At 40.9% G+C, this 11,641-nt stretch overlaps 2 protein-coding genes across 9 annotated transcripts in view; both read left to right on the forward strand.

Moving 5' to 3' along the window:
- The first annotated feature begins 969 nt into the window (after positions 1-969).
- On the forward strand, positions 970-8,191 carry igbp1 (immunoglobulin (CD79A) binding protein 1). The gene is made up of 3 exons (XM_040119026.1): positions 970-1,490; positions 4,242-4,574; positions 7,607-8,191. The coding sequence occupies exons 1-3, from the start codon at positions 1,011-1,013 to the stop codon at positions 7,874-7,876; spliced, it is 1,083 nt and encodes a 360-aa protein (XP_039974960.1). The 5' UTR covers positions 970-1,010; the 3' UTR covers positions 7,877-8,191.
- A 1,426-nt stretch (positions 8,192-9,617) lies between these two features.
- abhd18 (abhydrolase domain containing 18) overlaps positions 9,618-11,641 on the forward strand; it is a 38,353-nt gene continuing 36,329 nt past the window's right edge. For 5 of the 8 annotated variants that reach the window (XR_005706530.1, XM_040119213.1, XM_040119218.1 and 2 more), the window contains exon 1: positions 10,263-10,389. Coding sequence is in view for 4 of the 8 variants with exons in the window: in XM_040119213.1 (XP_039975147.1) it covers positions 10,332-10,389 (58 nt within the window). In the remaining 4 variants the exon portion in view is untranslated. The other 3 variants (XM_040119216.1, XR_005706531.1, XM_040119215.1) reach the window with 3 other exon arrangements.

Consider the following 11,641-nt stretch of genomic DNA (forward strand, 5'->3'; position numbering starts at 1 on the left):
ACCTGTAGCAGGAGGTACTCAGCAAAGCCACTTCCTGTGTAGGTGACAGAGTAGACTCAAACCTGACACTGAAAAGGAATGGAGTGGAACTGGGGTCATCCAGACTACAAGCATTGCAGGCATTTGCTGCTTGCCAACCAGAACCATCATGAGACCCAACCAGAGAAAACCTCCAAACCACTGGACTGCAGTATCACTCAGGACCTTGCTAGCCCTGCATGTGCTGGCACGTGCAGGCAGAGTTGTGACGACACACTCAGGACGTGTCATTAAAACCTGCTGTCGCATTAAGCTACAAATTAGTTGGAATGTGGAGCAACATGGGGCAGAATAATCCCCTTCTCATTCAACTTCCCATTGTAGTCCGCTTACTACCCTGTAGACTAGAGATGATCCCCTTTTAGAACAAGTTTATTGGTGTTACATTTAAAACTTAAAAAGATAAGAAGAAAAATGAAGGAGAATGAAGGAGGATAGTGGACACTTGTAGCACACTGAAAACAAGAAACATGTTGAAAAATGTTGACAAGAAAAAGATATTTTGCGTGTACAAAAACCACAGATAGAAGTTGGACAGTACTGTGTGTACGGCCGATACACAAATAGGACAGAAGTGCTAATGAACCGTATATTACTCTGGCTTTCATTAATGTTGATGCGTAGAGCAGCCACCTTGAATTTTGAGGTCGGGGTTGGTGAGGTTCTTCCGACTTTCTGAGTTGGAAATCCAACTGCAGGGGGCATTCCAGTTGAAATTTTCCAACTGGGAACTCTGAAATTCCGACTTCCAAGTTCAAATGGAACGGACCATAAGCCCTGCTTGTTGCATTGTAGGAGGTCAATAAACGGTGACAAAAGAAACACAGGACTCAATTGAAAGGAAAGCTATCCATTGTAATAATCAAGTGTAGTTTTAATGTTTGGCCTGTAGTAGGCAGTAATTCTCCTTTAAGAACTGCACCGTTCAAAATTGTAAAACGAAGAAGGCGGAACCCAGAAAATATGACAAGATGGCGGATTATGGAAACAGTGGTAATGTCAGACACCCCTCAAATTCAGACGCAGAACTCCCTAAATTATCCGACTTGCTAGACCGCGGATGGAAGATATTTGAAGAGGTGGACAGTACAAACGAAGCACTGGGCTCCAACTGCATCCAGGTGAGAGTGAAACGCGGTATCGGTATGTTAGAAGAAGCTTCCAGAATGGCGACTCAGCTCGACCTGTTCAGCCGGAATGAGGAGCTGGAGGAGGTCGCTACGGTGGACCTAAAGTACATGCTACTGCCCGCTCTCTTAGGAGCTCTGACCATGAAGCAGACAAGAAGAGACAAAAGACTAGACACAGTTCAGACAGCCCGGTCTTACTTCATGGACTTCCTGAGGAGATGTAAAGAGTATAACATATCAGAGTTTGAGTTGCCAACGTCCACGGATGAAGACGCAAGTGGTCCCGACGACGCATCAGAAAATGGACTCTCTGCGGTCAAGGTGAGTGGTGTGAAGGTTACACAGCATACCGGAGAGCACCTTAAGTCTGGAACTATTCCATCATGTGCAGGTAGCCAGTTTAGTGCCCCCCCCCCAAATAGTAATGCAGTGATACAAAAAACGTATTCAAAACATAACACGGTGTTTTGTATGTAGACACAGCATCGGTGCAGCAGTGTGCATCACAATCAGCCACTGTAGAAGCAGCAACTATTTGCAGCAGTAGTTGTTGTAAGCAGGTAGTTGCTTGTGTAGAAGCAGCAGTAACGTTAAGTTACCGATGACATCACCAACAACAGCAGCAGAGATCTAATTGGTTTTAGTACCAGTTTGTGCCTCTAGCATACATTCAAGTCACAGAGGTAAACACTGATTTCTTTAAAATATTTAATTAAGATATTTAAGTACAGGTAATGGAGTAAAAACTTGTTATCCCCACCTTTGTTTGAATTAAGTTAGACGGGAAAGATAATCTCCACCACTATCCAACCAGCTCCTACATAAAGATAACCCAAAGGTTATTAGTTCACTGTAGTTGTGCAACTAAATAGTTGAACAGTTCCATTTGAGGAAATCAGCTGAAATGCTAAAATCGTTCACATACAGCCCAGGATTTAGACCTAGCAAGCATGACAAAAGATTTAAGGTTTGACCTCCAGTGGGCTCGTAGCATTTTGCACTCTCATAAAGGAATTTTCAGGAGTTTAAGGAACATTCAGTTTGCAAAATCAAGGCCATTTTAGATACATACAATTTGGAGATTTATATTGGCAAAAAAATTTTTAAAAAACATGATGGTGGAAGATGAGTTACTCCAAATATTTATAAGAGCATATGAGGATGGATCTAATGAAAGGTCATATCAGAGTTATACTCAAGCCTTCAGCAACTCAAAAAAGAAAACACATTCACAGTTTAAAGAAAATGGGAAACGGGGTAATCGCACACTGTATTTAGACAGAAGTGGAAGACAACAAGCTCTCCACCCAAAAGAGGATTTGTCTGGAATAATGTCACTACTTATTTCTGTCTTACTCAGATGAGACTGACTACTGGAGACTGCTGTGGGAACAGAGGTGCACATCATTTTCATATATTTTGAAGTTGTCCCTCTGTGACTACCATTTGGACTAAAATTCATAGCATCCTGGAAACTGTCTGAGTTTTGAGCTGATATACCTAAATAAAATAGAGGAAGCTGAATGAAGGAAGAAGGATAAATATTTGTTGAGAATACCATTGGTGGCTTTTAAGAAATCTCTGACAGATGAATGGCTGAAAAAAGAAATGACTAGTGTTGATGAATAACTTGATCTTCAATATTTATGTGATAGAGAAAATTACTTTTAAATTCAGAACCCAGAAGGAAACATTTGTTGAGAACTGGACAGAATGGATCATTTATGCCTCAACCTTCAGACTACACTTTGTATAAAAATATGCATCCTGTGTAATCGCAAGTCTTCCACTGTTCCAATGTATGGAGGGTTGTTTCAGTTTGTTTTTTTTCCCCTTCATGTATGCTATTTCTCTTTCTAAAACCAATAAGAAAGAGAAATAAGGAGAGTTAATCTCCTTGTAAAGTTAACATTGTAAATGTTGTGCTGTACTGTTAACCGAATCTGCACTGTGTCCGTTTGCCTTTGACTTGAGCCACGGCATTCTATGATCATCTATTTTTATTGCATTCTAAAGCAAAGCAGTGTTACTTGGTCCTTGATATTTTGGCCCCTGCTCCCAAGCAGAGAGCAACTCTGGCAGTTATTATTGACATTGATTTGTGAAAAACCTATAATCATTTTATTATTGTGGATCAGGCAGTTGCATCCTTTGCAATGCCTTTCAAATAGTTGGAAATAAAACTGAACTCATTCCATTTCAACAACAGTAAACAGAAGTTTCTACCCTCCTGATTGGAGATAAGACACACTATCACAACTGATTTGTCTAATACATGTAACAAACAGTTGCTCATGTATTATGTATATTGCTGGTATTGTGTGCAGATGTAGACCTGCTCTCAGCCTGTAACAGGTCTAGTGCCTGGCACAGGTAAAAAAGTCTCGGAAACAGATTTATTAGATGCACCAAGTTGGGCAGCAAAATTCCACAGCCACACTAGGAACTCGGTGAGGCTGTACTTATACACAGTGGTGCTTCGAGTGAAATGCTAACATCAGCATGCTGACATCCTGACAATGGCAACATTGTTGTTCAGATAACAGTAATGAGAGGGCAGTGATTGTCTACAAATGGAGGCAGGCAGACATACAGACAGAGGTCAGTAAACAGGCTGAGGATCACCACAACAAAAGCTGGCAGGACACAGAACGCAACATAAACTATCCGACTTGGAATGAGCGTTGTATGTTTGATGAAGTTAGATGTGTTGATGAAGGTCCTAATGTTCAGTTTGTGTTTCAGAGAGGCATTGACACAAATGGATAACCACATTGGAAGATGGCGTTTGTGATGCTTTTGACCTGTGTTGTGTTATACAGAGAGGTTTTCCTATTATTTAGTCTAACGTCGTTGATAGAAACGTTTCTCAGTACAGTGCTATACAACTCCAGAGCACCGCAAACTCCAGCCACTAAACTGATCATACGGTGAATCATCACCTCTCTAAAAGGACAGAACATTATAGCTTTGCTGAAGATAGCATTTATTGACTTAAATACATGAGTATTTAAGTGCCACTTAGAACAAAGTTTGAAAATGAATCAATGTGATGTGTACTTCTTGTTCCAGTCTGTCCCCTGCCCATCAGACCTGGTTGCCATGGCAGCACGGAGACAAGCTAAGATCGAGCGGTACCGCCAGAAGAAGGAGCTGGAAGCCAGACTGTCAGATGTAAGGATAGCCGTGGACAGTGGACAGGCCGACGATGAAGTCAGCAGAGATTTTTACCTTCTGAATGTCCGGAGATGGGTCACTGTGTGTCTGGAGGAAGTAGAGAGCATCAATCAGGAGGTGGAGATACTTAAGAAAATGGATGTTCTGAAGCAGAGTGCTACCAAGCAGCCAGCTCAGCCAGTCAGGCCTCCCATGAAACCATTCATCCTCACCAAGGATGCTGTACAGGTAAGATTGTGTGTAGGCGTCATTGTAGGGCCTAGCTGCTACTGAACCAGCCACATGAAGTCATTCACTGACGAAACTAGCAAGAAGAGCTGCTGCTGATTGCAGAAGTAGCATGTAGAGTAGAGCTGGATCAATAAATCAGCCAGGATTATGTGTATTGGCTGATATCAGGTAATTGCACATACAGTGGCTTCGGAGAGTATTCAGGCCCACCATTTTCTGCATATAATTACTAAGTGTAAATGTAGAAATTTTTGCAAATGTATAAAAAAATCAAAAGTAGAAATTTATCATTTCTAAAAGTAATCAGACCCTTTATCCAGTACTTTGCAGAAGCACCTTTGGCAGCAATCACAGCTTCAAGTCTTCTTAGATAAGCTTTGCACACCTGGATTTGGGCAGTTTATCCCATTCTTCTTGGAAGATCCTCTAAAACTCCATCAGATTGGATGGGAGTCTGTGACCTGCCATCTTCAGATCTCTCCACAGATGTTCTATGGGGTTTAAGTCTGTGCTTGGACTGGGCCACTCAATGACAGTCAGAGACTTGTCCCGAAGCCACTTCAGGATTGTCTTGGCTGTATGCTTTATGTCATTGTCGGGCTGATGGGTGAATAATGGCCCCAGGTTGAGTGCACTTTGGAGCAGGTTTTCTTTAAGGTTTTCTTCTTCCCTTAATTCTGACCAGTTTCCCTGTACCTTTAACAGAAAAGCCCTCCCATAGCATGATGCTGTCACTACCATGCTTCACTGTAGGGATGGTATTAGCCAGGTGATGAGCAGTGCCTGGCTTTTGCCAGATATAGCGTTTGGAGCTCTGTCCACAGGGTTCAATTCGACATCAGACCTAAGAATCTTTATCCTCATGCTCTCAGATATCATAAAATGCTGTTTAGCATACTCCAAGCAGGCTTTCATATGCCTTTTACTCAAAGTGGCTTCTGTCTTTCCACTCTGCAAGGCCTGATTGATGGAGTGCTGCTGAGATGTTGTCCCAGAGTACTTTCTGAAGCCATTGTACCTCAGTGTCAGTGTTTGTGTCAGCTGATGTGTAACAAGAAACTGAAGTGCCAAAATGCCAAACTGGGTTTGAATTAATTTAGAAACGGTGTCTCCATTACAGATGTTGTCCACCAGAGAAAACTGATTAATTAATTTTTACACTGTAAAACATCACGCTTAGTATTTGTCACGGTCACAAAAACAAAACTAAGGACTATAGACTGTTTTAAAAATGATCAATTTTTATAATACAAGCAAAGTGACAGTAATGAAGGCAGTAAAACTGCTTATTTTCTGACTGTATCATCATGCTCTCAGATTTAATCCATCCATACAATTGTAATACCATGGATTTGGCCAGGGTCCTCTTATAGCTGCTAAGTACTGTTAGGACTTGTTGACATTTAAAAGAGAGGTTTGATTAAAACAAATGGTGATGTGCCTTTTCTCTGTATATCTTCTTTAACACGGGCAGAAATTACTCTATGCTATAGCTAGTCCAATGTAAAGGTAGCAATTGCCAGTCTAGCTGCTGGAACCAGTATCCAGTGCATGTCCATGGAAAACATGATGAGACCATCACCACTCAGCACCACCAAGTCAGGGGTTTTCATTTCACTGTCAAAAATAACAACTGATAAATTACATTTGATCAGTCTAGCCAGTAAAATGGTTTTTATGCTTTCCATTATAATGTTAATCCAACAAAAAAAGAGAGAAGCTATGTAAATAGCTGTGACCCTACATAAAAACCATAGACAACGGATACTTTGATAGATAATTTTGTGTTTGCATCTTAACTACAAAGGAGCTGTCCTTTACTGCCTTATCTTTAACTAATGATCAGTTCAGCATATTTTTAGAAAATTATTACCTGTAAGTTAGGTTATAATTTCTTTTTTACCTGAAAAGGATAAAGGGGTTTTTGTCAGCACAAAAAACTGTCTGGAGCTCAGACTGCGCGCAGCCCAACAAACTCCACTAATCAGAGGGAGCTGTAATGTAAGCTTATTCGTGGAACATAGTACATAAACTTTATCACATCTCTCACTGCTGATGTCCACACAGAAAGCATTCCCGCTGTTTATTTCAGTCATCTGTCTCTCACTCGTCTGACAGAACACATACGATATTGTGTGTTGGGCTCCAAGCGATTCCAAAATGCAGGTGACCTACAAGATAATACTTCACCTGAACGGCTAAAGTATGGAGCACACAGATGGAGCACCGTAGCTGCTGCTTCTGCTGCTCTGCTTCTCACACTATGCCTCCTGTGTAGACACTGTAAAGCAGTTGAGTTCACAGTAATGAGTGAAGAAGACCCTTGTGTTTTTCAACAGTTTTCATCAGCTTCTCTCTTTTCTGATCTGGATATCAGTTGCTGGACAATCAGAGGGCACTGTTTAAAGATTTTAGTCAGTAAAGTGGAAGAGGGAGACATAAATAAGATTTTTAGAAGTGAGGGGAATATGCACCCCAGAGGAAACTGCACCCTAGAACACAACACCTAACAGAACAAACAGCTGCTAAATCTGCTACACAACAGAGTCGTCACTAAAGCCAACATCACATAAACTGTCAGTTTAAACCAAACGTTAGTATGCCTCATATGGTCAGGTTTATCTCACTCTCATTTCTGTAGCAACTGATAAGAGCTTAGCAAGACGAGGAACAAGAAGAGTGTCACAGAATGTTTGTAAAACAATGAAGCTAACATTAGCTATTTGTTCAACAAAGATGGCAGTAACATAATCCACCCTCCAAATGATGGACCAAAGGTCTGACAGGTTATAAACAAGGGCAGAGCAGACAGTGAGGCTGACATGCCTCTTTAGAATTTTAAAATCTCAGAACAAAGAACGGATTGATTGGTACAACAGGAGACCTGTGGACAGGGGGGCTGATTAATTGGTTGGGACAACAGGAGACCTTTGGACAGGGCTTTATTAAAACAGTTCTCTCAGACGTGGCAGGCACCAGATCAATGGTTCAGGCTGTAATGTGTGACAGTGCTTTTGATTCATCCACAGGCTCGGGTTTTCGGGGCTGGTTACCCCAGCCTTCCCACCATGACAGTAGATGACTGGTATGAACAGCACAGGAAACACGGTGCCCTGCCTGACCAGGGGATATCCAGGAGGATTGATGTGGACGACACTGATGCAAAGGAGAAGGAAGAAGAGGAAAAAGAGAAAAAGGCTGAACAGGAAGATGAGGAGTCTCTGCTGAAAGCCAGAAACTGGGATGACTGGAAAGACACCCATCGCAGAGGTTATGGAAACCGCCAGAACATGGGCTAACTGATCTCAGCACAGTGTGTGTCCATCACACCAACTCTATCTTGATTTCTACTCTAATCAGTCCAGAAGTAGACACTCTTCCCAGTTCTGATCCATAAAGCTGTGGGTATGAGAAGGAAACACATCACAGCATCACCTTACCAGCCTGCTGACTTCGCTGATAGATTTATGTGCAGGTAGACACTGCAGCTGATTTCCTTATGTTACATTTGCTGTTGTCAGTCATTTCAGCACAACAGTCCTCTGTGGTGTCATGTGTTCAACTGAGTTTTAATAAAAATCTACGGTTTGCCTGGGCTCAGTGGAGCACAGTCATGGTGCCTGTCTTTCTGCTTTGCAGTGTGTATTCCCCTAACACTGTCACTGGAGAAGAAAGACTAATTAAACCATAAGCACTGTCAAAACACCAACTTCTATTCTTTGCCATAAGTAACACAAGTGGTTAGGCCTCACAAACCTAAATTATCAGCTATTAAACTGTGCCAACACATCAAGCAATCCTCTTGTTTGAACAATTATGACTCTTGGTAACTATGAGTCTTAATCTGTGATTCATAGCGGAGAGAGAAAGTTATTAGCTTGTCTTTAGTCTGGGAATGCACGAAAATCCCTTTCACTCTGTGTTTACTTCATCCGGTAGTTTAATTTAAATTGTATAATTATTATTTATAATCATGAATTCAGTTTACTAAATATCCAATGGATTGTTTACTGAACCAATAAGTTACTTGTAAATATTGGATGCTTATTTGCATATACTTCCCAGCATGCATTGCATTAAAGTTAAAATTAGGGATTTGCTATTAGTCAACTAAACGATTTAACACAGCAAATATCTATAATAAATTAATATTATTCATAATATTATTTTATTAATGTACAATGTCGGTTAACTGTTATTTCTAAGAAATTATGTAGCCACTTGCCTTGGCAGCCCCCTCTTCCGAAACTAATGCCTGGATGTTGGAAACCAGCAAGGTAGAAAGCGGGACAGTAGACATATAAAACCAGAGGGGTTTGGCAGTATTTTGATCCAGAAAATGAAAATAAGGTTGTATGCAGGCTCTGTCAGAATAAAGTGGTATATAACCACCCGACCTAAGCAATGCATTACCACATTCAGCACAGGCATGAGGACATTAACCTTCAAGGAAAGAAGGCTGCTGGTGCTAGGACTTCTAACATTAGCCAAACTCTGCAAACCAATGTGACCTCGTTTACCTGCAGACGCTGTGATCTCGCTTAATTTCTGGAAACACTGACAAACGTTACTAATGTTGACATGACCAGTCAGCCCTGACTTAAATTTTATGATGCTATGGGTAGGCCTATGATTGGTACAGATCTCTCTCTCTCTCTCTCTCTATATATATGTATGTATGTATGTATGTATGTATGTATGTGTGTGTGTGTGTGTGTGTGTGTGTGTGTGTGTGTGTGTGTGTGTGTGTGTGTGTGTGTATATATATATATATATATATATATATACATACACACATATATCTGTGTGTATATATATATATATAATTCCTTAATGGAATTATATATATATAATTCCATTAAGAAAACATCAAGAAAACAATAACACAGTATAAAGGAGTAATAATCTGATGGCAGGTGGAGCTAAATACACAAACCACATCAATCCTTTCACATATAGCAGCATGAACATATTATACTGGTCGTGTTTTCTTAGGGGAAGTCAGAGAAGAAGCAGGAAAAAACCAACACAGACAATCCTGGAGAATAGTTACATGGTAAGTGAACACAGTAAGAATAGGCTACAATTGACCAAGTACAAATGAATAAAAGACACAAAGGAAGTCCCCTGTACATTAAATGAATCTGTCTACCTGTGCATGAATTAGTCATAACTAGTCCTCCACATTAAACGAATTTGTGTCTGTGCATTAATTTGTTATAGGCAGTCCTCTACATTAAGTGAATCTGATTGGGCAACCTGTGCGTCTCTATATGGGACAGACAGAGAAGCACAAGTTCCACGTTTCAGTAAAGCGATTTAATTTAATTAACCATGTAGTACAGATGCCTATCTTCCCAGTGGAAAAATATGGTGAACTTTTGTTCCACCAGTGCCATAGTTTAGGTGCTGTTTGGTCTGTCCAGACCTGGAGGATGGCTTTTCGAGCAGCTGAAGGTTTTTTTTTATTTTTTATAGCTCTTTAAATCGGAGTCCACATGATCGGCAGAAACCAACAGGATGCATTGAAGACAGTTGTATTTTGAATGTTGCACAGGAAGTCCCTGCACACTTTCACGGCAGCTTGACCAACGGCCCTCTAAGGACGGCCACTGGTAGCTATCCCTGCAGACAAGTCCACAACGAGGCCAAGGGCTGTCCGTGTACAGTGTGAGGTAGAGTAACTTTACTGTTTCTCACTGTGTCACTCCCCACCTTTCTTATCTGTCTGTCGTCTGAAACCACCCGTAATGTATGAACAAGGCTAAGTTAGCTAACTTCACGCTAGCTGAAGTTGAACTTAGGGCACCAGGTAAGCAACTGTTTGACAACCTGTCTCAGAGCCGATATTTGTGCCATAATGTCATGGTTTTCATATTCCTACACATCACCGTGAGGCAGGTGTCAGAATATAACGGTCGTTAGTGTTAGAAAGGTTACGCTCTGTCATTTGGAATAGTCTAATCACTGACATTGTTAACAGCTGTGTACATTCTTAGGAGCTATACATAGCTCAACGCATATCAGTCCTCATATTGTCTTCGTTGTGTCTGAAAGCTACCTCAAAATTGAGCCCTAATCTGTCGGGACTACATCGCAGGAAAAGATTGCTAATATTATCCTTTCTCTGTTCCTTTTGCTCATATTTTCGGGCGGCATGTGAGCTAAAACATGGTCCAGCCAGCAGCCGCGCCTTTAGTCGTGTCATTACGGTACATTCAACGATCAGCCACAATAATAAAACCAGTTGTCGGTTTTAATGTGGCTGAATGGTGCATGCTGGTTGCAACAAGAGAGGTTTGACATTATTGCAATGTAAAGCGCTGTCAATCTCTTACTTGATGTTTAAAATGTGATAATTTGTCACCAGAGGCCTCTGAATTTGTAAAACTGGTTTAGGTGCTGAAACTTGAAAGGGGGCTGTAGCCAATTCAGTGGTCTGTCCAGTCCCGTCTATTCACTCCAAAGAATGTCTGGCCCCAATAGACTCCCATTCAAAAAGCGTCAATTTATCTCATGAAATAATAATTCGTTACATTTTTACCACCAGTCATTATGGTGTCATCAGCTAAATTCACTCCTTCTGATCAGTGTTTAGGTGGTCCTTCTGAAAATAATTCCATAATAAATTACATATTAGGCCTCAAAGATGTGTGTCGGGGGGTGCCTGGTTTGATTGACATACCAGGTCTGGAGACAGTCTGGAATGAGTGACATAATTACTTTTATTTCTTTTCATTTGTCGGGGGATTATGCTAGCTTGTAATAAGTTTTTGGTTCACCGCGGTTCACCTTAATTATGGCGTTTTCTTGTACTAACAGACCCTCCATTCTGATATCAAGTTTTTTCGGTAAGTAAATGTTTATTTTCTGAATGGTTGCCAATTTTGATGCCCTTTTATATATTTTATTTTGAGTCAAGTAAAATGTGTAAAATGGCCCTCAAATGTTGGTGCGTTTTTTCCTAGGTGTTTTGACCAGGGAAGGGGAGACAATAAATTAGCATCCCAATGAATATCACAGTTAATGTGTATCACGGATGCACCTTGCTTACCAAGCTAGCT

The sequence above is a fragment of the Xiphias gladius genome, chromosome 23 (assembly GCF_016859285.1).
Source record: "Xiphias gladius isolate SHS-SW01 ecotype Sanya breed wild chromosome 23, ASM1685928v1, whole genome shotgun sequence".
In the NCBI taxonomy this organism is placed as follows: Eukaryota; Metazoa; Chordata; class Actinopteri; order Istiophoriformes; family Xiphiidae; genus Xiphias; species Xiphias gladius.